The sequence below is a fragment of the Sesamum indicum genome, linkage group LG6, assembly GCF_026168435.1.
Source record: "Sesamum indicum cultivar Baizhima isolate 11 linkage group LG6, ASM2616843v1, whole genome shotgun sequence".
In the NCBI taxonomy this organism is placed as follows: domain Eukaryota; kingdom Viridiplantae; phylum Streptophyta; class Magnoliopsida; order Lamiales; family Pedaliaceae; genus Sesamum; species Sesamum indicum.
The window spans coordinates 16,771,481-16,798,972 of record NC_142662.1 but is presented as its reverse complement, the minus strand read 5'-3'; the positions used below and the strand labels follow the sequence as shown (position 1 = coordinate 16,798,972).

General features: G+C 34.0%; 2 protein-coding genes across 2 annotated transcripts; one reads left to right on the top strand and one right to left on the bottom strand.

Moving 5' to 3' along the window:
* Positions 1–4,308: 4,308 nt before the first annotated feature.
* Positions 4,309–6,767, bottom strand: LOC105164343 (uncharacterized). The gene has a single exon (XM_011082969.3). The coding sequence runs from the start codon at positions 6,511–6,513 to the stop codon at positions 4,615–4,617; it is 1,899 nt and encodes a 632-aa protein (XP_011081271.1). The 5' UTR covers positions 6,514–6,767; the 3' UTR covers positions 4,309–4,614.
* Positions 6,768–17,856: 11,089 nt separating this feature from the next.
* Positions 17,857–22,052, top strand: LOC105164344 (monooxygenase 2). The gene is made up of 6 exons (XM_011082971.3): positions 17,857–18,262; positions 18,375–18,521; positions 20,134–20,199; positions 20,279–20,441; positions 20,660–20,888; positions 21,396–22,052. Exons 1-6 carry the CDS (start codon positions 18,084–18,086, stop codon positions 21,914–21,916), a joined length of 1,305 nt encoding a protein of 434 aa, XP_011081273.1. The 5' UTR covers positions 17,857–18,083; the 3' UTR covers positions 21,917–22,052.
* The last annotated feature ends 5,440 nt before the right edge of the window (positions 22,053–27,492 follow it).

Sequence of the window (27,492 nt, the reverse complement as noted above, 5' to 3'; positions counted from 1 at the left end):
ACGATTGTGATCAAGAGGGGTAAATGTGTATTTTCGCTATACTAAGTCTAGGGGTGATGATTGTCATTCTAATCATGGGAAGATTATGAGAAAATGAGACAAATGGTCAACTCCTTCTTGTTTTTATGTCATAAAAAATATTTTTTTTATTTATAAAATTTATTTTAATGTCTCAAATTCGAAAAGAAAATATTTTTGAGCGAAGGTTTCGTTTGGTTCAATGAGGAGCGAAAAGTAAAGATGAAAGGAGGGCGAGCAAAATTTATTTTATGTTTTCTTTTAAATTTTTAAATGTGATTGAAAGGAAAATTTAAAATATATTGTTACACGAAAAATAAATTGAAAAGAAAATTTTATTTTTGTTATAATTTGACCAAATTAATCCTTTCTCTTCTTTTTGCAAAAGAAAACAAAGAAATAAATACGAAAATAATTTTATATTATTAGAAAATTTAAACCTCAAACGTTTCAGTGGGGAAAGAAAATAAATTAAAAAGAAATTATATATGTAAATGATATAGTAACAAAAAACGATATTGGAATAGAATGTTGATTTTTTTTTTAAGTAAGGGCGATAAATTATTATTAATTAAATTTTGAATTTATACAAATGTGAATCAAAGTTTCTATATTTGGGATTCAGTTCAAAATGAGTTTGGACTTAGAAAATTGGATTCGAATTTAAAATTGAAATTTAAACTTGTTCAACGTATTAAGAAACTATATCGAGTGACATAATAGTATCAAATATTAAAATTTGAATTTATACAAATGTGAATTGAATTTTCTATGTGTGGGATCTAGTTTAGAATAAACTTGGTTTTATAGAATTGGATTTGAGATTTATGTAATTAGATCTTGAATTTGTGGAATTAGATTTGAACTTAAAATTGCAATTTGACCTCATTCAACATATTTAGAAACTAGAGTTGAGTAATACACCAAAATCAACGAATCAAGAGCGATGAAAATCTATTATTAATTAAAATAAATCGATTACAAGCATTTTTTTTAATATCAATGTCTAATAAAGACCATTACAACAATCATACCCTAATCAATTATATCGAATAAACTAAATATAACAAACACGTACTATACAATAGAAACATTCCATGCATATAACGGGGTTCAATACATATGGCATCTAATGTCATGGGGCCTCAACTTTGCTAATTGAATCAGGCCTTATTGACAAATCAAAATACTGAAATTTGAACCTATACAAACGTGGATAGAGATTTCTATACTTGTGATCCAATTCAGAATGAATTTAGATTCAGAGAATTGAATTTTGAATTTATGTAATTGAATTTCGATTTAAAGATTGAAATTTGAACTCATTCAACATATTAAGAAGCTAAAGTTGAGTACAATTTGTACATTTCGTGTTTTTAAAAAAATAATATATATATATATAGTATTTATTATTATTATTATAAATCAGAAGTCATTTATGTGTTTAGAGTAAAAGTTGTCATTTCAAATTTTGAATGTTTAATTTAGCGTTTAATTTATCCGATCCACCTACAACAATTGGTAATAATAGTATACGTTAGATAAACTTCCCACGTCTTTCTTCCCTCATCACATTTATTTCTTTTTTCTCCAATTTCACACACTTTCCCCACGTTTCTTACTTGTATAAATTTCCTTTCGGAAAAAGAAGATAAAAGACGGTCAAATGCAAGTGCGTAGGTTGAAATTTTCATTTGGTGTTGATTCATCACATTTTGTCCTTCGAACTGTGATTATTTTTATATTTTTTTATCTATTTTTTGTTTTTGGCTTTAATTTGCCATATCAGTTATACAAGTTTTACAAGTTGTCACATCAAACCACTTTTGAAAGGAAATTTTTCTCTAGAAAATAGTCGCATACAGCGTATATGTGTAATTTTCTATTACAAATTTCAAATTTGGTTGATGTTTTTATGAATACACCACATTACTACGATAAAATAACTGAAATTCAACATAAAATTTAACAAACCATGAGCGATTTTTTGGAAATAAGGAAGATTTCTTGCACATGTGGCTGCATGTGACCATTTTTAAGTGGAAAATTCCACCAGAAAGTTTGAAGTGATAACTTGTAAAACTCGTATAATTGGGATGTCAAATTACAGATAAAAATAAAAAAGATTTAGATGGAAAAGTATAATAACTGCCATAGTTCAAACGATTGGTAAATTTTTTCAGCTTTGCATAGTTTGTTTTTGGATGAGGAATAATGGAGTTGATATTCGAGTTGATTTATTTAGTTATTGGAATCTTTTATTTAATTATTGGATATTGTTTAATTGTGAGTTTAATTAGTTTCTATAATAGTGAAAAATTAATAAAAAAGAAATATAGATATTAAAAAATATATATATGAGAAATATTAGAAAGTTATATTTGAAAAATATTGTGTTTATTGAAAAGGAATAATGGATGTTGAGATAGTTTAATTTGGGGATGTTATAGAAAATAGAAGCTATAAAAATATGAGGGGTTTGATAAAATAAATTTTTATGATTTAATTCATAAATAATGTACCTAAAAAGTTGAGAATGTCTAGTTATTTGAAAAAAACTGAATGGAGATTTCAAATTTGATATAAATGAAATATTAAAAAATTGATAAAAATGTATGAATATTGTTTAATATTTTTTTCAAAATATGAAATTCTCAATATATTGATAATACGTATATTAGTTTGTTATAGAACGTGAAGATAAAGTAGAGGGGTTGATCAGTTCCTTTTGCTAACATAATCTTTTGAGATTGAGGTAAATATAGTTAACTGGACTTATATATAGATATATGTATATACTTATCGTTGAATACTTAATTGTAAATAATTGATTATTTGTCTGGATTATATTGTTGTTCTATGGTGCTTTCATTATGTGCTTATCTGTCGTTGTATTGCAAGAAAGACAGATGAATGTTTGTGCGTTGCTATGCTATCTCATTGTGGACTGAATATGAACGATGGAATTCTTGATGGGAGTGGTGTAAATTGAGATGAAGAGATGACTTATCTAACCTTGGACATATTTAATGTTTTAGGATAACATAATTCATGACGAGTGTTGTGTTGTTATGTGATGATGTGATGTATGATATGAGAAAATGATGATATGATGTATAATATAAGAAAAAATAAACGTATAGCAAAGTACCATGACCCAAACGGCATCGAGGTATTCCAGGTATGGGGAATATCCAGTGTTGATGGCTACGCAATGGGATGGTGTGGGGGAGCTATGTTTGGCGTGATGTCCTATATTGATATTACTATACACTTAGCCGGTGTGGTGATATCACATACTATGGATGTTTTGTGCCAACAATTATATGATGTTGAATGAGATCATGAGATCCGACAAAATCATTGAACATACTCTAGCTAGGTCAAGAAAGGCCCTAAAATAATAAATGATAACCTCGGGTATTATGTTGTGGATTGATCGTCAGTATGTGTACCTCTTACATTTGTTGTGAATGCATAGTAAATTTTTGTTGATTGGTATCATAGTATGAAAACTTATTTTATTGTGTATGTGTATACAGATATATAAGCTGATTAGCTAGATTTATTGAGTAGTCAACTCATCCTTTGCCATATATTTTCCAGGAGATAAGCCACAGTAACTAGTCCAATTGATTCATAAAGCCTATCATCAGTATTAATAGGTTGGTCAACAGAGACATCTTGAGTAGGGAGTTCTAACTACATAATTACATTTAAGTGAATTTTGTATTTTATTTTTCTAATAATTAGAACTACACTTTTTATATTTTCATTGTTCATAAACACTACGGTGGATTATTAGTTACCAAATAAAACTTCATGACAGAACTCTTTATTAGATCTTATTTTCACTAGAATTCTATTTTAATTTAATTATGTAAGTAATTAACAACTATTATTTAAAACTAATAAAATTTACTTATTTGTACATATAAATTTATAATACACTATTATATCAAAAGGGCATAATTGACTTAAAAAAAACATAAAATGTGACAAATCATTCACACTTTCATAATATACATAGATGGTCGTTTTTTCCTTAAAAAATTAAAACAAAAAATAAAAAATAAATACCAAAAGATTTACATAAATTTCAATCAATATATTTTATCTTTATTTTAGCATTTTTACTTTTTATACCTGAAAATTTTGAGCTTACGAGCTCAAAATCTGCTCATAACATAATTCAAGCTTACAATAATCGTAATTTCCTGTTCCAATAGTGAAGGATTGAACTTAAAAAGGGTGGCAAAGAAATGTAGTTCAATCAAACAGCACACACTGTTCAGTCAGACGAAAGTGCCATTGCTGTGAATTAGCCAAATCGTGAAAAGAAGAACATAAACGAAAGACAGCAGAGATAATGCGTTAAAAACCTGCATACAAGCAGATGAAAGCAAAGAGTTGTTACTCATCTACTTGAGTAAGGTTCGATGTCAGCATCAGCCATCAAGAGTTGTTTATTACAGAAAGGAAACATGTAACTAGACTATGCATCATTGCATCTGTAGTTAGCACCAAAACTTGTTCAAAGACTTCTTCAATTCTCTCAAGACACCCCATGCAACGTGAATCAAATGAAACGTGGCGTCAATGAGCACGAGCAGCATAGGCAAGAGATATTGCAGCCAGGAGAGTTGTTGCTGAGGACAACAGGGTCCACAAGCTCTTCTTCTTGTGTGCTTCTTCCATGGAAGTCTGCAGCAACTGCAGTTGCCTCTTCATGTTCTCGACTTTGGTCTCTTTTCTCTTGAAAGCATTCTTTATCGCTTCCAATTCAATCACATATGGCTTTGTTTCTTCACCGTTAATCTGATTACCACTGAGTAAATCACCTTCCCCCACATCAGTTTCATCCCTTGAGCAAAAGCCGGCTGTGCCCTTCAACATATTCAGCACTAGCTCAGAGTTAGCACCAGCCAATTCAAATTTACCCTTCATGGAATCAAACTCGTTTTGTGCCTCAGTTATTGTATCCTCCAAAGAAATAATTTTCTTTTTCAGCAATTCACACTGGTTTTCTAGCTCTACCTTCTCAGCAAATATTGCAGCATTGTCAGCCTTCATTTCCGCAACAGCCGTGAGGCTTTCCTCAATCTTATTCTCCAACTCTCCAATCTTTTCGTTCAATTGCACAACATTATGCTTCTCTTTATCAAGACAAATTCCCATTTCATCTCTCTCAACTTTAACCTGCTCAAGCTTGCATCTATAGTCCCCAACTTCAGATTCTAAACTCTTGATCTTCTCTGCTTCAACCGAGTTTGATTCCTCCAATTTCAAAACAACAGCCTTGAGTTCAGCTACTTGGTTCTGCAATTCACCAACTTCAGTTTCCAGTTTATCTTTAGACTCCAGCATGATAATCTTCTCATTTAGCATTTCTTCTATTTTGTGCTTCCGCTCAGCTAATTGCTGCAACGCCTCTTCGAAATCCTTCTCAATCATGGCTTTCTCATCAATCAACCCCTGAATGTTCTTCTCAGTTGCCTTCCTTTCTTCCACCAATTGATCAATCTCCCTCACCATCTCCTTCTGCCTCTCATCCCCTTCGACGCACTTCTTCTCCAACTCCGCCACATTCACACGCAGTTTTTCCTCCTCCTTTTGCAGATTGATCACCATCTCATTGAGTCCACGCACAGCATTCTCCAATTCTTGTCTTTTAACCATTTCCACATTTTTTGCCTCTTCAATCCCCACAAGAACTCCTCGAAGTTCTTCCTTCACTTCCTCTATCAACTTATTGGACTCAGCTAAACTTCTCTCTACCGAACTTTTCTCCCTCATTATCGCCTCAATTCTCATCTCCTTCTCCTCCTTTTCTCTGAAAACACCATTGTATGCAACCTGTAGTTCTCCAATCTCTCGTTCGAGCTCCACTTTTCTCTCCGCCAATTCAATCAACTTGGGGCCCAAACCTTTACCCTCCTCAATTTGCAAATCCAGCTTAGCCTTCAATTCATCCCTCTCCATGCAGACTCTCCTCGAAACCTCCTTCTCATCTCCCAACGCACCTTCAATCTTTCTCAGTCTCCCATTCAACCTCCCAATCTCACCCTCCTTTTCATCAATCACTCTCTTCAACTCTCTCACTTTCATCGCCGAACCCTTCATTTCCTGCTCAATCACCTCTCTCTTCAGACCCACCTGCGCAGCAACAAAAGCGACCACCACACTCCTCTCAAGTTCCAACATCGTAGCCCTCTCACCCAACTCACCCAAATCGGACTTCAACGCATCTCTCTCCGAGTTCGACCGAGCTAGCTCCATTTCCAAGGACCCATTTGACTGAAGGAGCGACTCCATCTGCTGGCGGTACTCAACTGCCTGCTTCAGAAGATACTGATTCAGAGTTTTGAGATTTTCCAGCTGCCCCGAAGCCTCAGAATCCACGGCTGGCGCGGCCTCTTGATGGGCTTTCACAATATCCTCTTGCTTCTGCACCGGTTTATCCTGGTGGGAATGCGACATTTTCTTCTTAGCCATTGATTTTTTTCTCCTTTTTTCTTTTTCAATACAATATCTCTAGTATTTTTGGTGGTAGAAGAAGGGATGGACGATGAAGGGTTGAGGGTTTTCTGAGATTTATGGCTGGGGAAAACGTGAAATGTAGAACCTCAGATAAGGGGTAATGGGAAAGACTGCATACAGAGAAAGAAAAGGGAAGTGAAAGCGATGGGATAGTTCGTAGGGTTTCTTTGCAATTCAAATTTTGGAGGGCTCGAGATACGAGCTCCATTTATTTTGGTTTGGTCGATGGAGATATTAATTTTGGAGGTTGGTGGTGGCGGTTGTTGGTACTTGCTCCTTTGCCTATTTTAGATTATCAACGGTTGTTTCGTATCCCTTGTGTGTATATATAATAAATAATTTTTATTAAAAAAATAATTTTATTAATTAATATTAATTTTAAAAAATTGAATAAATAAGTTATTTTATCATAATGGATATTTTTTATTTAACAAAAATGGCACATCGATATCATTAATTGTTATATATGAATGTGGATGAACTTTTTTTTTTATATTAATATAAAAGAAAAAGCTACCAAACGATAGTTATGAAAAATTGTGATGAATGAAAAAGTTAAAAATAATTATTTAATTTTAAAAAATTAACATACCAATAAATTAAAGACGCCAATAGGGTGCTTCTTCAATTATATATAGTAGTAAGTGTGGCACATTCTATGTATGTGCATAATTTTTGTAAATGGATTAAAATAAATTATTTATATAAAATGTTATTAATTTTTGTAATTTAAAAAAGTACCTAAGAATATATATTAAGATAATAAATTAATATAAATATTTTTATTTATAAAAAACTTACAACAAAAATAATAAATAATATAGAAAAACTAAAAAAAATGTATGAAAGAATATAACCATCCAGAGGTAGTTATAAAAGAAATAATTAATTAATTAATTTAAAATTTTAAAAATAAATAACATACAAAATTAAATGAGATACAAAAAGAGTGCTCTCACTTAATATATAGTATGAATACTAGTACTTGTATACACGACACCTTCATATGTGTGTATAATTAATGAAACTAATTAATATTTAAAAATTATATTAATTAAATAAAAGTATGAAAAATATATAAATAGGAAGTTGAGAAGAAAAAAAAATAAAAATTGACAAATTACAAAAAGATAAAATACCATTCTTACTGTTTATATTATTACTAAATGTCATAAAGTATATAAAATTAAATGAACACATTATCGCTTTAAATATAACTCACATTTGTGTTAATTACGGAAGATTTATTACTATAAATTAAATAATATAGTGAGACACGTAATAAATTAAACAATATAGTGAGATACATACAAATTGTTACCGACATAATTATAATACTACACATAGAAATAATGTCGAAATAAGTCATATTTTAATAAAATAATTTATTTGCATTTGTATCTTATTTAGGCAAACGTATATTTGTTATGCTAATTATCCATTTCTATAAAGAATTAAGGAGAATTTGTAAGATAAAATGTTACATATTAAATGTTGCACCTTTTGATATGTTTATCCGGAGATGGGCTGAACAAATTTGAATAGGAAAATAAATAAGTATTAATGAAAGTGGGTGAAGCCGCGGAGGATTAAAGAAATCAAAATTATCACCGTATTTCAGGTCCACAATTTTGCATCCCGCGGCTGCGCTGTTTGCTGTTTATCATTATTTATCCATCCTCTCTCTCTCTCTCTCTCTCTCTCTCTCTCTCTCTCTCTCTCTCTCTCTCTCTCTCTCTCCATTCTAAATTCATTTTTTTCTCGTCACTTACCAATAAATTTCTTATAAATTTATTTGCTGTAATTACAAGTAAATTATTTATAGTATAAAAAATTATATTTAATATTTCTGACGTTTGTTTTCATTTAATAAATGAATTCTTCGTTACTCAAAATTCACCAAATGTGTTTATATTATAAATTTAATGAAAATCAATATCTATTCGCCCCAATTGACTTATGACTAATTTATTATAAGTCAAATAAATCTTTTATAACTAAATTATCATTGTAAAGGTGATGATATACCTCTTCACATGCATTAGAGAAAACATGTACAAGAATAGTTTTGTAAAAAAATTATTTGACTTGCAATAATTAGTAATAAGTTAATCCAAAGTAAATATGGATTTTCATTCGGTGAATTTTGACTAACTGATGAATCTATTTATTAGATGAAGAATAATGTCAGGAGTACTAAATGTAATATTCTAAACCATAAAAAATTTATGTGTATTTACATCAAATCTCTGAAAATGACTATGTATAGTTATCCGAATAAACAACCACAAAGTGATAAACTGAAGTCTCGCTTCAAACTTAGATCCTCAACATCCTTGTTGTTTGTGACAAGGAGTTCTCTTTGGGCAATTGCAACAACTTCGTGTACTTGCATAGCATGGCTTTCAAGAATTCGCTTGTCCTGTTGAACCCAAAGCACCCAGCATAATCCAAGGAAAAGAGCAAACTCTCGAGGTTTCAGTCCACGGTGCACACTTCTAAACCATGCCTCCACCCTGGCCAGCCCATTCGAGATTGTAAGCTAAGGAAGGTTGGACAATGCCCACACTAAGCATGCAAATGGGCATGAAAAAAGAATGTGCATGATGCCCCCTCCATTTCCTCAGAGCAACATGGGCATCCTTCCCTGACTGACAAGCCCCTACGGCATAAATTAGAGAGTGTCAAGGGCATTCTTCCAACAACTCCATGGAAAAAGCAGCACCATTGGTCTGGGCCTTTCTTGTTACAGAAATATCAAGTCGCTTCAAATTTTACACTCAGAAGCTGGTTTTTTTACCATACTTAAAGCCAAGTCAAAAGCACTTCGAACTGTAGAACGCCCCTTGCGCTTATAATGCCACATGATCTCGTCCAGAACTTCGCCCTCCTGCGGTGGAATTGAGAGATACACTTAGAGTCAGCTTGCTCAAATTTCACTCGGAACAATGTTGGATTTATTAATCCAATACTGTTGGATCCTTAATCCAACGTTGTGCTTATACGTAAAATAATTATGTATTAAGAAATTTTGTAGTTTTAGCCCAATAAAGTGATCAAATAAGGGTTCAGTAATTTGGGTGTTAATGTATCTGATAAGATGTGAGTCTTTAATGTTTAGAGACTAATGGCAATTTCAGTTTTAGTGATGTGCTGAAATAGAAATACCTATTATATATGTATGTGTGTGTGTTATGGTCCCCGGATCATACAGTACTTCATTATATCTTCTGATATCCCATTATTATAGAGATATTAGAGAGAAAAGAAACTAAAAGAAACTTTGTGAAACCGTGTTGATCTCGAAAACTGCTGACACGATTCCATTGAGATTCCTATAGCTATGGATTAAGGTACGCTTCCTTATTTATCCTTATCATATTTCTTCATGATTTAGTGTGATTGATTTTAGGATTGATAGTGATCGTTGTTTGACTATGAAGTATTTAAAATATAACAAGTGGTATCAGAGCCAAACATGTTAAATTATTGAGGAAATATGTTCTTTTTAGGGTTTATAAAAAACTTTGTATGCAATAATATATATATATATATATGCATATATGAATTGTTTGTTATAGATTCAACAGCGTGGAGGAAGCCGCCTAGCAGACGACCGGAGTGGTCGAATGCGCGCTGTCGACGACGGACGTGACAACCATAGCGCCACCGGTAATCCCTTTTTAAAAATCTTTCTCATTTTTTTTCTTCTTCTTCATGTGTTGCTCTAAGGGAAAAAAAAGAAAAAGGAGGGGTGAAGGGCGGAGACCGTCGACGACGAGTTAGCTGGCGGTTGTAGACGTGGGTGCATGGTGGGGGGGGGGTCAGTTTTTTCTTCCCCCCTTTGTGAAATCACAGAGGAAGAAAACTGCCTCTGCTTCCTTTATTTTGGGCCAGGCTTTTCAGCTTGGTCCTGACCATTAAATATATACATATATGGGCCTATGCACAAGTAGACATGGGTTTTTGACCCATGCATAGTGGACGAGGTCACATAGATCCGACTTTGGGTCAAACCCAAATCCAGTCGTGTAAATCCGGTCTGGTGGTCGATGGTTGACCTTTGAATGTTGACTGATCAATAGTCAATACTTGACCATATCAATTTTTTTTTGGAAGCAGATTTTCAGTACAATTGTTAAATTCAAATGTTAGAATGGTTATGTATATGTTTTAATGTGAATTACTTGAAACAACATGTCACCAAAGTGACCTCTCTAAAATATAAAAGGAAGTGTGTATGTAAATTTTGTTAATGTTGATTGGCCCAAAGAAAAGTCCATATTTAATGGGATTTATGTACATGTATGGTGGTAGTCACGTAATGATTATTCAATTTTGCATGTGAATAGTAAATCGGCCCAAAGGAAGGTTTGTTGTTCAACATGTTGTTATCATTAGTGTTTAATCACTACAATAAGATATTACTCACAAGTCAATATTTTGTCTAAAGATAGAATATTGATGAAGTGCTCGATATCTTGAAGGTTGTTGTACCATTATTTAGAATTTATAATTGTGACTTTATATTTTGTTTTAAAAACTTATGTGAGATTGCTTTTATTATTGTACCTTGTTCTCTATTCAGTAATAGTTCCTGCTAATATTACCGCCGACATCAACTCCATCCTGATGCTAAGTGGCTAGGTTTGTTATGAGATTAATTTAATTTTCGTGCCTAGACACACATGGTGGATAGATTCTGGCGCATCCACTCACATCAGTGTGTCTATGCAGGGTTGCCTGAGCTGCCGTAAGCCAAATGATGTTGAAAGATACATCTATGTGGGTGATGGTAAGGCAGTTCAAGTTGAGGTAATAGGAAAAATTTAGATTATTGTTGAAAATGGAATATTTCTTGGATCTTAATGACACATTTGTCCTATATTTTTTTAGATGAAATTGTGATTTCTGTTTCTAATTTGGACAAATTTGGTTATTCTTGTTCATGTGGAGGTGGAAACTTTAGCTTATTTCTTGATTCAAAATTGGTTTTGTTCAGGTTCTTTATCTGCTTAGGATAACCTTAATTCCCTAGATACAATTGCCTCTTTTAATGAATCAATGCATTTGAGTACTCGAGGTGTAAAGAGAAAATTAACCAATGAGAATTCTGCATCGTTATGGACAAGAGATCAGGTCACATCTCCAAACGGAGAGTTGAGAGACTTATGTCATATGGAATTCTTGAACTTCTTGATTTTATAGATTTTGATGCATGTATTAACTATATTAAGAGGAAACAAACCGATATGAGGAGATATGAAACCAACAAGCTATGGACGATTTGGAACTTATATATATGGGTATTTGTGGACTATTTCTGAGTGTTGCTTGGAATGGTCAACAATACTTTATAACGTCCGTAGATGATTTTTTTCAGATATGGCTACATTTATCTCATTCATGAGAAATCATAGTGTTTGGATGTGTTCAAAAGTTTTAAGGCTGAAGTTGAAAACCAACTCGGCAAAAGAATTAAAAGTGTAGATCTGATCGTGGTGGTGAATGCTATGGTAGATATGACGGTTCATAAGCAACATTTAGGACCATTTGTTAAGTTCCTAAAGGAATGTGCCACAGTACACCATGCCGGGTTTGGACAAACAAGAAGCCTAGTTTAAAGCATTTGTACATATGGGGATGTCCAACTGAGACACGACCTTATAAGCATAATGAAAAGAAATTGGACTCAAGAACTGTTAGTTGCTATTTAGTTGGATACTCTGAAAGATCCAGGGGGTACAAGTTTTACAGTCCCACAACTAAGTTGATTTTTGAGTTAGGAAATACTAGGTTCTTTGAGGATGTTGAGTTTGAGGAGGGAGATAAAGTTAAAGACATAATCTTTGAAGAGGAATATGTGGATATTCCCACGGTACAATTGATATTCTTCAGGATTTCGTTCCTAATAGTATTAATGGTACGATAGATCAAGACATTGTCATAGAACCTCCCATTCACGAAACAATTACAGAAGAACAAACTTCAACATCTCCAGAACCTTTCCATTAAGAAGATCCACTAGAGAGAAGAGAAGTGCATTGCCAGATGATTACATTGTATTTCTCCAAGAACATGAAGTTGACATTGGAATGATGGAAGATGATCCTATAAACTTTCGTCAAGCAATTGAATGTTCTAACCCTCAAAAGTGGATTGATGCCATGAATGATGAGATTAAGTCCATGAAAGACAATGGCATTTGGGAACTTATCCAATTGCCAGAAAGTGCGAAGCCTATAGGTCGCAAATTGATATTTAAAACCTAAATTGATTTGAAAGGCAGAGGTATAAAAACATCTTGTTACAAAAGGCTATACACAGGAAGGCATCAATTATAAAGAGACTTTCTCTCCAGTTTCTTCGAAAGAATCTTTAAAGATTATAATGAAATTAATAGCATATTTCAATCTTGAGTTATATCAAATGGATGTAAAGACAACGTTGCTCAACAGTGACATTGATGAGACAATTTATATGATGCAACAAGAAAACTTTGTATTAGGAGATCCAAAGAATATGGTTTGCACACTTAAGAAATCAATCTATGGACTTAAGCAAGCATCTCGACAATAGTATTTTCAAGTTTCATTAGGTGATCATCTCGTTTAGTTTTGAGGTGAATTTGGTTGATGATTGTGTGTATTATAAATTCTATGGAAGTAAACAATTGTTTCAGGTTTTGTATGTGGATGACATCTTGTTTGCAAGCAATAATATAGGGTTGTTACAAAAAATCAAGAGATTTATAGCTAAGAACTTCGAGATTAAAGACCTTGGTGAAGCCTCTTATGTGTTCGCTGTAGATATACATCGCGATCGTTATCGGGGTATCCTCGAATTATTACAAAAGAACTATATCGAAGAGGTTCTGAAAAGATATGGCATGCAAGATTGCAAACTAGGTGATACTCTTGTGACTTATAAGGGAGACAAGTTCAATCTCAAACAGTGCCGTAAGAATAATTTTTAGGAAAAAGAGATGCAGAAGATTTTCTTCAGTAGTGGGGAGGCTTATGTATGCCTAGGTTTCTACGCGTTCGGATATTACGTACATCACTGGGATGTTTGGCAAATATTTGAGCTATCCAGGGTTGGACCATTTGAAATCAGCCAAAAGAGTCTTAAGGTACCTACAGAGAACAAAAGACTACATGCTCACATATCGGGTGACAAATCAACTTGAGATCATTAGGTATACTGACTCTGCTGGATGACAAGATAGCTTGAATTTACATCAGGCTATATCTATATGTTTGCTGGGGGAGCCATTTATTAGAAGAGTGCTAAACAGTCTCTTATAGTTTCTTCCACTATGGCAACAGAATTTGTAGCATGCTATGAAACGTCTAATCACAGAATATGACCATAGAATTTTGTCACGGGGCTATGCATAGTGGATACTATTCATAGACCACTTAAGTTATTTTGTGACAATAAGCCTGTAGTGCTATTCTCCAACACAACAATAGCTCGACGAAATCGAAGCATATAGACATCAAGTTCCTAGTTGTGAAAGAAAGAATATAGAGTGGAAAGTTGTCTATAGAGCATATTGGCACAAACTCCATGATTGCGGATCCGCTTACTATTTGCACACTGCTCGTATAGGTCTCATATCACTTTAAGATGCTTAAGTTCTTTAGGATATACAGTTTATGTGGGAATTTGTAATTTTAAATGCTCATGTTAAAGACATTTTTAGTCGTTCAATTTATAGTTTTTAAAGGTCATTTTTTGCAGAAATGAGCCTTGTAGTTTTTATTTTTACACTCTAATTCTATTATGAACCGATCTCACTAAAGTATAAGGATGACCAATTAGGAAATAGACGTGTTACAGATCACATTGTACGAAATTTCCATGCTAGACATCCATATCATGATCCATGTCATTCAATTGTATCAATGTTGTGTCCATCGACGGGTCGAGTTATGATAGATATAACAAAGGCCGCCTTGATCCTCATTTGATATGATCGATAGACTGGATTGATTTATAAATATATTAAGGAATGACATCAAAGCCGAGCTCAAAATAATGCATGATATAAGGTTTGTACATATAGCCCATGTGTGAGATTGTTGGATCCTTACTCCAATGTTGGGTCTATATATAAATAATTATGTATTATAGACTGTCATTGTTTCGGCCTAATAAAGTGATCAAATAAAATTTCAGTAATTTGGGTTTTAATGTATCTGATAGGATGTGGGTCTTTAATGTGTAGATGCTAATGGTAAATTGAAATACCTATTAATATATACATATATATATATATATGTGTGTGTGTGTCATGGTCCCTAGATCACACGGTACTTCATTATATCTTCTGACATCCCATTATCATAGAGATATTAGAGAGAAAAGAAACTAAAAAAAACTCTGTGAAACCGTGTTGATGTGGAAGACTATTGACACGATTCCATTGAGATCCCTATGACTATGGATTCAAGTATGCTTCTGTATTTATGTTTATTGTATTTCATGATGATTTAGCGTGATCGATTTTAGGATTAATAGTGATTGTTGTTTCATTATGAAGTATTTAAAATCTAACAATCAAATCTTCCCTCCAACTGCAATCACGTGAAATGAGTTTGACAACTTTAGCTTGATCTAGGAGATTCTTCAGGTGAGAGATAAGCTGGAAGGTCTGTGGTTGGTAGCCAAGGATGGCAAACTATCAGCACTGACTGGCCATCCCAAATTCTCCATCGAGCTCCCTCAACCAATACGTCTCTTGTATGAAACAGTGAGCTCTATGTGAATGATAATGCATGGCCAGAATGGTTAGCAAAGAAATTGGAGCTCGGGAAGTATCGCTATCGAAACACTTGATGCAATAAAGAGACTAGTTGAGTGGTCACTCTCTTATTTTGCTAGCAACGAACAATTGTACTCCTTAAGCTAGTGGAACGCTAAGCCCCTGAATCCTTGCCAACGCATAACTTGCCTTAGCTAACCCAACGTATCTTGGCCTCACTTTCCCCATGCCAGAAAACATTTGCCAAGATACCTTTAATCTCGGAGAGAGTTGAGTCAGACACCTTGAAGTAACTCATTATATAAATCAGGAGTGCTTGAAGAACTATTTTAATCAGAACCTCTCGGCCCACTTGTGAGAGTCTCTTTGCCTCCCAGCCATTGATCTTCTTCCAAATGCTTTCCTTTATCCTTGAAAAAACCTCCCTCTTCAATAGATCGACTGTTGTAGGGAGGCCCAAATACCTATGATGTTTTGCCATAATCTCCATTTCGAGGATACTTGCCAACTCTATGCGAACCTCCAGTTCCACATTCTAATATAAGTACATAATGGTGTCTCAAGTCAAATGATTAATCTTACATTATCATGTTAGGAAATTCTTATTTAGATGTTATTACTCCAATAAAGAATTTTCTATTGAGTCGTTTATTAGACTTATTTCCATCAACCACCATCACACATATATACTCGTATCTCTACATCAATGTCTATGAAACAAGACAATTTCTTACGAGCATCTGTTGTGTGATAAAGTATCCATGATATTCTCATTTCAATGATCCTTGCTAGGAATGTTCAAGGCTAAGGGTTTGGACGCATATTTCATGATCACTATCATAAGTGTGAGCGTGACCATGCTCAATAGCCATATATGTATTATATCCTAGGGACTTCATTCTATTATTGTAGATTTAAATAAACATGGAATTGAATGAAAATACTGACCATGCTAGAGCATACACAATAGCCGTGTATGTATGTCTTGAGGACTTCATTCTATTACTGCATTTTAAAATAAACATAGAATTGAATGAAAATGTTGAAGTTTATGTTTATCTGAAATAAATAAAATCGTTATGCAATAGTGTACTACAATATGCAACCTAGCATCCTAAGGCCCAATTAGCGCACCGGGCACTATCCTAATAATTTTTTGATTAATTCTTAATACTTTATGATTGGATTGTACGATTTTATGTGTCAATTAGATTGTATGATTTCACGTGCATTCTAAATCAATAACATGATCCATAAATGTGTAGTGGGTCGTACATATCCTTATGTCAATGGCATAAAGTGGTTCAGGGGACAATACTTGTTATACTATTAAAAGTTGTTGTAGGACTACTTGTACTAGATTGATGTATTTTTCACTAAGTACGAAGATCTTGTAAGATACCTTGATACGTAGGCAACTTTCACCAGGTTCCGGACCTAGCATTTCGAAGGTCCAATATCCATTCCAGAGGTCTCAGCTTTCGTTCTGCCAAAGTGTCGTAACTAAAGGTCTCTTCCATTCTTATGAAAGGTCACCAAAGTGGTATATGGTAATATCTCCACATCAGATATACTCAAACATTTTCTCACAAATGATTTTTATTTTTCAATTAACAAAAAGATACAAAATGGTTCCAATTATTATCTTGGTAGTCCAAGATTACGATGGCTATTTTTTTTTTTATATAGTACTGAAATAAGAGAAATAACCCACTTATCTCCAAACCAACTTTTGATTATAATTCATAGAACAATATAACATTAATAGAACCCAGTTGAAAGTCTTACGATAGCTTATCAATACGTTATTAGTTAGTACTATTGCATACTAAAGCAAGGGAAGATTTATATTTTTAGAAAATATAACAAAATCAAAATTATAAATTTAAAAGTATTATTTATTAATAAGAAATTTTATTAGATACATAAATAAATTTATAGTATATCAATAATTGAATATCCAAAAAAGTTTGGATAAAAAAATATAATATTATTTAAATAAAAATAAAACTAAAAATAATTTCTTTCTTAACAAAAAAAAACATAAGTTTAATTAAAATAATTCAAAGGTATAAACTAGAAATCTAATTTACTATTTTAAACTTAATCTAAAAAAATTTGATAAGTTTTTAAATTCAATGATTGCAAAAATCTAAAATAGATTTCAAATCATCTATGTGTTATGTTTTCTAATTGATTTTTTTTTATAATACATTAATTCAAGCAATACATCAAGATTACTAATATTAATATACAAATCACGTCAATTCAAAAAATAACTAAAGACAAACAAATTACAATAAGTCATATAAAATAGAATAAATACGCACACATTCAATGAAACTCGAATTTATGATCCAAACGTGTTCATGAATTTTCAATTTTAACCTTGCCCACGAATCTAAACTATAAAAAGCAAAACAAAAATTCTTTTATGGGTCCAAATGAAAATTAATGATATGTGCAACGTATTTGTTTTTCATTGGATACAGATTAATTCTTGTATCTAGAGTACACAAGGAACAATCTTGTGCAAAAAAAGGTCACAGAACCTGGATGTGGATACAAGTTCTCTGCGCTTCATCGTCAGCGAATCGGTTTGTGGTGTGGGAAGAAGCCAACATGGTTAAATCTCTGCCACTCGTCCCCCCGACCCACTCCCGTCGCGTTCTAGTATCAAGCGATACCGCAGCAGACAAACACACAATAGTGGGGTAGTGGTAGTAATCGTTGTTGGCGTCTCAGGCATCCATTCATGGCGAGTTTCGTAATGCCTCAGAAGGCGCTACTGACGCTTCCTACACTCCCAACCAAACTCAGATTGCAACCCATTTGTGCGTCAAAGGTGAATGCTAGACCTGATGTTAGAAAGGAAGATATAGTCATCGTTGGAGCTGGAATTGCTGGCCTAACTACTGCAGTTGCGCTTCAGAGGTTTGTCATATATATATGTATATATGTATGTATGTATGCCGCCGATGGGATATTGGAATTGGAAGCTTGTTTTTCGTTTGGTTTCAATTCTTTGGTTTTGCTTTTACAACAGGGTTGGGATTGGGTCAGTGGTACTTGAGCAGGCTGATTCACTGAGAACTGGGGGAACTTCGCTTACATTTTTCAAAAACGGATGGAAAGTGTTGGATGCTATCGGAGTGGGAAGTGAACTGAGAACCCAATTCCTCGAACTTCAAGGGTACGTTTATTGTTCTTGCTTGTGTATAAGAAATGGTTAATGGACTACTTGCCTTACATATATAGCAACAACATTAGATAAGATGAGAACAGAGTAACTTTCTAGGAATACAGCTCTTGGTGTGATCTTCTTGCATTAGGTTGTATTATGATTTTTTCGTCTTGTCGAGACAATCTTGGTAACATTGGTATAATTCTTTGAGAAATCAGTTTATTGAGTTGATTTTGACCGTCTATTGACATGCTACCTGAGTGATTACGTCCATGTGGTGCCTTTCTGCCTGATCATATTCAGCTATAGATAAAAGCACGGCAAAGAGGATAAAAATGAATAGAATTGCTTTTCATATCGTACTCATGATTGAAACTTTTAGAAAGTTGATAGCCCTGCTTGTAACAGTGCAAAATAGGAAGATAAGGAATGGGTCACATGTTAATGCTATTCCTGTCATTAAAAATTTGGAAGAAGATATGGTCCTGTCTGATATTGTTGACAACATGACAATGTTCTTAGTAGTGATATGTTATCAGGAGTGATAAACTATAGCACGAATTCACATATTGAAGGAAATACTTATGTGAGCATGATCAACCCCATAAAATTCTTTATGCTGATTATGGACGAAGCGAGAAATATTGGGCTCACAAGGTAGAGCTTATTCAAGCCTTCATATCTGAGGCATGTGGTCGCAGTTGTGATCACTGCTGAAGCACTTTATTTTATATCTGGGTGACTTTGATGTTCTAACAGCTCAAGTAAAGGTCAAGTCAATCTATATTTGGTTTTGGGCTGAAAGATTCCTAGATCCGGTCTCTCTGTTAGTGAATATAACATCATTTATGTGCTATACAGTCTAAATCTCGGTGCATGCGCTGCTTTCATTTTTCACATTCCTTAGTGTCTACTGTCTATTTAGTGACACCTGAAGAATGCATGCAAGTAAGACATCTTTTAAATAGAATGAGTTTTGATCTTTCATTGAATGTTTCTGAGGCGGACTCTACGAATTTAATAACCTTATTTTGGTTAAGGCAATTTGTATTCTAGTATTCACAGGACGGAATCATGTTTCAATGTAAGGATAACTACAATTTTGTACCCTTGTCTATACCAGTAATCAATTCAACCTCTTTCGTTAACCTGTCATCATATATAGTTCCTAATGTTCTCTTTTCAGGCAAAATGGTCCAGGCTGTTCGAACTCCCTTATTTTCTAACAGAATTTTCCAATAGGATGCAGTGCATTTCCATAGAATTTATCACAATTTTGGATCTTTAAATTTGAATTCAAGTTTTTAGCAAATATGCAACTCCATTAAAATAATTAACATAAAGTTACGACAACAACTCACATTGTTGAAAAATTGAAAGTATTTGGACTAAATCTGACAAGGGCAGAACACAGAGATTGAAATTCATTTAGTGGAAAAAAACAAGTACGTAAAAATATACAATTACACATAGCTCCTTTCAAATTGTCCACTGTTGGTAACTTCTCCTGATCTACTGTGGTATTATCAATTTTTATCATACAGTTTTATCTTTTGCCAAACATTTGTAACAGAATAAGAAATTGGCATCCTTGAACAATTTCATGCTACCAGCTGCGCAGGATATTGGTGAAATCAGAATATGGGAGAAAATTGTGTTCCTTCAAATTCAAGGATGAGGATGAAAGGTAACCCTTCTTGATATTCTGGCTAGCATGTTGAAGCTGAAAGTAGTATTTCTGGCATTTGACTGTATATTGGGAGCAGTCAAGAGGTGCGTGCTGTAGAAAGGAGAGTTCTATTGGAGACTCTTGCTAAACAGCTGCCCCCAGATGCAATTTCTTTCTGCTCCAAGCTGAAAAATATTGAAAGAAGTGAAAATGATGAGATCATGCTGAAACTGGAGGATGAATCTCAGATATTGGCTAAGGTAGCTTGATCTAAAATTTTGGTATGCAATAATATATAGTTCTTTCTTGCGTTTGACTAGTCCTAGAGCTAGGATTAACGGAGCAAACAATAATCCTTGCTCCTTTTCTGGCCTTAAAATGATATTTGACTCAATGGCCATTGCAACTCAAAAATATTGTTTTGAAGTTTATGAACAGTTCATGTTTGCTAAAATTGGTCAACTACAACTTGCATTAGATTGTTATTGCCTGTGATGGGATACGATCTCCAGTGGCCAAGTGGATGGGTTTTCGAGATCCCAAATATGTTGGGCATTGTGCTTTTCGTGGCCTTGGATTTTATCCTAATGGGCAACCGTTTGAGCCAAAAGTAACTTATGTCTATGGGAGAGGTGTGCGTGCTGCATATGTGCCAGTTTCTCCTACTAAGGTGTATTGGTTTGTCTGCTTCAACAGCCCATCTCCAGGTATGATTCAGTGCTTATCTCTATTCTTCAATAGATAGTCCTACAGAATGGTGTTATCTGCAAAAGTAGTGTTAAACAATACCGACATTCTTAAACTTATTTTGCCAATCAGCATACTAAAGAGAATAAGGCAAATGTTAGTAGTTGTTTGTAGTCAAAATATTAATAATTCCTTTATTTGGTCATAACCACTCAGGTCATGTGTCTACAAGTTGCAACCATCTTCTACGTACTCGTCACTTTAAAGTCATCCGATTTTATTAACCCATCTAGGTTTAGGTTGTCAATTCATGGTTGTGCGCATCAACTGGTCCTATGTGATGACAGTTCAGCAGCTGTTACCCTTGCAAAAGTTGATGTTGGGAAGCTGTTGTTTTCATAAAATGTTCAAGCTTTAATACTTCTTAAATTACATGTGTATGCATCCCACGATTACTTCACTGCTCCCACAGGAATATGAGAGACATTCCGGCAGATTGTTGACAGTTTTCAAATGTCTGATGCCAGGTCCGAAGATAACTGATGCATCCATTTTGAGGGAGGAAACTGAGAAATTGGTTATGGATTGGCCCAGAGAACTTTTAAATATCATTAAGTCTACAGCGGATAATACGATTATAAGAACCCCTCTGGTAGATCGATGGCTGTGGCCAGGAATCAATCCTCCAGCTTCAAGAGGAAACGTTGTTCTTGTTGGAGATGCATGGCACCCAATGACCCCAAATCTGGGGCAAGGTGCCTGTTGTGCGTTGGAAGATGCAGTGGTTTTGGCCAAAAAACTGGAACAGGCAATGAAGTTTGGAACCTCATCTGTTGAAGATGCATTTAGGTCTTATGAAAGTGAAAGGTGGCCCCGAATCTTTCCATTAACTGTACGTGCAAATCTTGTGGGTGCTTTGTTGCAGCTTGAGAATCCAGTGGTTTGTTCTTTACGGAACAATGTTATTTTACCTAAGTTTGTTAGGCTTGGGCCAATGTTGGAACACACAAATTTCGATTTTGAGCCTCTTCACCTTGATTCAGTATAGTTTGTCTGAACATGAAGTCAGAATTCCAACAGATGACAAGACCTATATCAGTCCCGAACACATTTGCCTACCATTGTAACAATACTAAAAACAAAGATAGCTGACAGAAATGAAATTTTGATTGTAATTTTGTATATATGATTTTATTGTCTAAGCATCTGCTGACCGAATGTGTTGCACAATCTAGCTGAAAACATGCATGCACATTCAAGTATTCATGAATATAGAGAGGGACATAAAGAGGTTTTATTTTCCAAGTAGCTACCAACATCAGAGCGCATAAAAGTTTTGTTTATAAATAGATTGATACTAAGACGAGAGAGGACACTGAACAATCAATCCGTAAGTGTTCAAAGGGGCGAAACTTGTGAATTTAAACTTAAAACAATCTTTGCACAGGCACACAAGCTAAGGCCTCTTCCAGCATTACAATAGATTGCGAATTCACTGGATTTGGATTCTGTATATGAAAATTCTCCATCTCCAATCTGGCAGGAAGTTTTATAACAGAAACATCTTGATTTTGACAGAAATCATCTAAGTCCTCACCCTGGAAGCAAGACGGTTTTCTATATCAACTGCCATATGAACAGATATAATGTAAAAGTTAAAAGCTAATAGAAGTTCACAGAATCATTCAACAAGCATATTCAGCAGCTTGATATTAAGCAGAATGGTGATATTCGACCCAGAGCATAAGAGAAAGAGAGGGAGGGAGAGTAGAAGATAACACTAAAGAGCTCAAATCACCTGTTAAGTTCATGACTACTTAATTACTAATCAATTAACTTCAAAATAATCTTGGAATAAGAGTTTTTTCACGTAGCTTAACAAATGAGTTTCTCCTTTAGCTAATGCTCCAGTCATGAGTTTATGACTTGCATGTTAGATTTAGTTCTCAGGCGGGCTACATTTCTAGCTAATCCATTTACTGTGTATGGAATTTGCCTAACGAGCATGGACATGTTGCTATTGAACAGTATGTGGTATCATTCTTTGCACTTGCATTTTAGCCCTAATGGAATACTCAGTTGAGGTAAAAGATAAATAAAATTAATAACCTGCACATTAACCATGAGAAAAATGATTTCATGTTCATGAATCCAGCGACCCACTCTATTCCTCCCTCTCCCCTCCCTTGCAAATTGAAAAAGAAAAAAAATGAAACATAAAACCCCTAGCTCTACATCAGGATCCAAGCAAAGACTCAAGTGAACAAGATAACATGACATATGTCTTAGCTCGCCTCTACCAGAAAAACCAATCCAAATTAGGAAACTAACAAGGCGTATATTTTAGGATTGAAACTTAGGCCCCTAAAAGCTAGATAATTGACTACCGAAAGACATTTGCCAACTACTTACAGATTCAGCACCATTTGTTACAGTTTGCAAGTTGAGTTTTGCGAGTGATGTCATAAAATAGGCAATATTTGCTTCATTTTGGATCATGTTATCTTTTGTTCGGCTAGGTTGTTGTTTTCAGTATTGGCATAATAATTCTTATTCAATGCACTGAACCCTATATGCATAAAGATTCTATTGATGGGAAGCACTAGGAAAGCCTAACTACATTGATGAATTAGCGAAAATGAAATTTTGCTATAATATATTTGCAGTTTGAATGGTGATTCAAATACATGTCCTATTATGCTGGCTATGAAAAAGGATTAATTCCAAAACCAAGTAAAACATAGCACAGGAAAAAACTCTGGAGAAACAAAGTGCATTACAATCCTATGGTCATCCCATCTTGAATGCTATATTTCCCACCCCACAGTCCATATCCCGACCATCCCCACAGCAAGGCTCAGAGCCAGTCCATTTCCCCATCCTTTTTTACATCTCTCTCAAATCCAAACTGACTGTTGATGAAATCATCTCCCTCCCTCGCTCCCAAGAACCACTTCCATGACTATCCACACAATTAGCACCTCCATCAAAACTGTACCTCTTATATACCCATCCCTGAAGGTGAAAATATAGCTATTTCCATCATCAATAATCAACATCAAAGTAATTATCCCCTACCTATCTGATGGAATTGTAAGTGGGATCAATCAAAATTCAAACAATAGACCATATAAACACAAGGATTACATAATCACTCTGCTGTGCACCAAATCCCAATATTTGCCGTCAAAGTACAAAGATTAATGCAAAATGCAATTATTCTCATGATCCCACTTAAATAACGAAAGTAATAAACAGGATGAACAGAAAGATTAAAAAAATTAACAAATTCGTAGGACTACATAAATCCCAAATCAAAGAAAATGTAAAAGAACATTTTGGGATGGGTTGTAACCTGGTGTAGAGAAAAACCACAAGATGGCAGCACATAGAACGAGTAAAAGAGGGATGACGTGAACGGCAGTCTCAGCAGATCTGAGGCGAATCTTCTCCTTCTTGGCCAGGTGGGATTCCGGGCTGAACGTGGGGAGCAGTTGTTCAGCGTCTGTTGCTGCTGTTGAAGATGGATGAGAAGAAAACTCGTCGGAGACTCGGGTCGAACTCCCCGAGCGATACATTGTCAATGGGGTTTACGAGTTACGACTCGTGAGTGGGTAGGAGAAACCTAAATCTTGAAAGATCAAACGAAAAGGAGAATTGAGATAGGTGGAGAAGAACGTTTCAAGGAACTATAAGGAGGTGGAGATCGTCAATCCCACAACTATTTGTTTATTGTGCAGAGAAATCTATACGATTACTTATTTACTCTTTTCAATGAGGGTAAATTCTACAATTATCCCCTCTATTATAATAAACTCGTGTCAAATCCCTTGATATTTGAAGAATTTAATTATATGGCATTATATTTTGGAAATTACAACTCTTTTTATTCGAAGTTTGACAATTACAAATATTTGGTTGTTGTTTGAAAAATTATAAATATTTTTTAAGTAAAAATAATTATATAATTTTTAAAAAATAAAGTGAACATTATTACTTTATTCTTAATGAAATTTTTATAAAAAATAAAAAAAATATAAAAAAACTTAAGAGTGGGTAAAATGAATATCTATAGGGAATATTAGTCCATAGAAATATTTTAGAAAGTTATAAATATATAATTATAATTTATAATACAAAACGATATTTTAGTCAATTCATCATAAAATTGAGTAAAAATCTAGTGGAGGTTAATGGAATGAACTCGTTTTAGACTAACGTTAAAATTAGGAGGGTCTAGCAACATCACAAAAGTCGAATGATTTTCATAAAAATTTTAAGATAATTGAAGGACTAACGTACAAAATAGTGATTAGCATTCTAATTCTTAATTGGGTAAAATATTATAGTGAATAAGATATGTAAAACTTGAGTACATGTGAGGCCATGATGAAATAATTGATGTACATTGTGGAAATGCTTGAATGCAAAGATGGGAGGTGAAACATAAGTGAAGAGTGCAGAAAAATAGGAGGTCCTGCATAGACCTCTATTTATAGAAGAATTTAAGACTTTAGTTATGGACAATCAAGATCTCCTAAGAATCCTATGAAGATGTTGTTGTCTTGAAATTGTGTTGGGCCTGCTGGACTGAGTGCACGGGGCACAACTTCTTGGTTTAATTTAGGTTGTATTTGTACTCGGTTTAAAAATATCTTATGAGGGCTTAATATATTACATAAACACAAATATATTTTGATGTGAGCAAACAATGCTCGAGCATAGTGGAATATTAGCATTCTGATGACCAAACCAGTAATGAATTGATAAGTAAAGAAAATAAAGTGTAGTAAAAAATGTGCAGTGTGTAATAGTTACAAAAATTTGTCCTTGAGATTGTTATCTAAAAGCAAGCAAAGAATGAGAAGTGACAAGGCAAAATCCTTATTTTTCAAGATTCTATTAGGACAGATCCACCCTGCTCTAGGGAAGATTTTCAACTTTTCAATGGAACAGTTAGTTATCAATTGGAAAGGAAACCAACTATGGGTCCCGACCTAACATAAGTTGGTAGCACCTTTTCAGTCTGCACGGCCTCCTGGGGTGTCGCTAACTCGGTCACACTTGGGCTTCAACAAGATCGGGTTATTCTTTTGGTATTTTATCAAGAGATCTGGGATGAGGTCATTTTCAAGGGACTAGTTCGCTCTGAGGGAAGTATTACAAGCCGCGGGCGTTAAAATGAGCAACAAAAGCGGCAAATAAAACATTAAACACGGTCATATCCCACTTCAATCGGATTATTCGTGCACTTGGATACCAACTTGATGCAAGTCAAACGGTAAATACCTCTTTTTGAGTAGCAGAGTGCTCTAGCTTCAAAAACTATCCTCTAACAATAGTTTCTTGTGTTGTCCACACAAGAGCAAACAATGCTCTCTGACAAGTTCACACAAAATACTAACGTGTATATCTTTGAGTTTTGTTAAAAACTCAAGAGAGTGGAACTATAAAGTAGAAAATATTCTAGATTTCTCAAAAAAGAAGTTTTAATCAATTTCAAGTTCATGAGAAGGATGAAAAGAGATACAATTCTTTGAAAGTAGAGAGATACGAGAGAGAAATAGAGTAAAATATATGTAATCACACTACGGCTCCAACACCTTCTATATATATATAGAGGGAATGGTGGCTTCAAGTGACGTGAACTCTTAGTCAGGAGGATACAAATTTCTAATCAAGAGCCTTTAATGCATTGTACAACCTTGTGATTCCTTGAAACTTGACCATGATTTGAATTAAATATACTTTAACTTTAAATTAGTAATTAATTAATCTAATTAATTAATTTCAATTTAAATCCTTATTTAATTTTTGGACCTAAGATTAATTAATCCCAAAATCCAAGTATTTAATTAATCGAATTAATTAACACTTTGATTTTTCTATCACATAGTACCTCATTTGAATAATTCAATTATTCAAATAATTAATTTAAACTCTTTTAAAATTAATCCTCGGTCTCTCTCTCTCTCTCTCTCTCTCTCTCTCTCTCTCTCGAAATTAGTTCGATAAGTAATTCCATTCAAAATTTATTCTCTAATTAATTTTTTAATATCATTAGTGTTTTGTGTGTGACCCTTATAAGTCCATCTTCAACTAAATTTGGGCCTGTATCTCATATAGTATTTAATTCGTCAACTAATTTGTTTTAGACATTCCACTAATCACTTAAATTAACTCAGAGTCTAAGAGTACTTGATACCATGGTAGTCATTTGACAATTGTTCATAGTATTATAGAATATATAAGACTCGAATGAACTCTTAACTTGGCCGATTGTGGGCGAGGAGGGATTCAAACCCCAATAACGTGGTTCGTAGCCACATGCTCCTTGAGGCATTTTCTCTACCCCTTCTTATCCTGAAAAAGTAGGGGGATCTTATGTTCTTGAACCGCATACCGTACAGATATGGTCCTTCTATCAAGATATTTTCCAAAATTCTAAATTATTTTTCATACTTGACTTTGACAACTACATATACACTCTTGATTGTGTTTCTCACTGATCAACGTGGGAAACTACTTTCCTATTGATCAACAATTGTGGCTACACTTCTTGAAATTAACACAGGTCAGCGGACAAAAAATAAATTATATTGATATAATATTTAGCATTATGTT

Bases quoted from the DNA above. Each gene is read 5' to 3' on its own strand.
- LOC105164344 (XM_011082971.3), top strand. From the start codon at position 18,084: ATGGCGAGTTTCGTAATGCCTCAGAAGGCGCTACTGACGCTTCCTACA. The intron at 18,263-18,374 runs GTTTGTCATATA...CTTTTACAACAG, and splicing joins ACTGCAGTTGCGCTTCAGAG to GGTTGGGATTGGGTCAGTGG. The intron at 20,889-21,395 runs GTATGATTCAGT...GTCTGATGCCAG, and splicing joins CTTCAACAGCCCATCTCCAG to GTCCGAAGATAACTGATGCA.
- LOC105164343 (XM_011082969.3), bottom strand. From the start codon at position 6,513: ATGGCTAAGAAGAAAATGTCGCATTCCCACCAGGATAAACCGGTGCAG.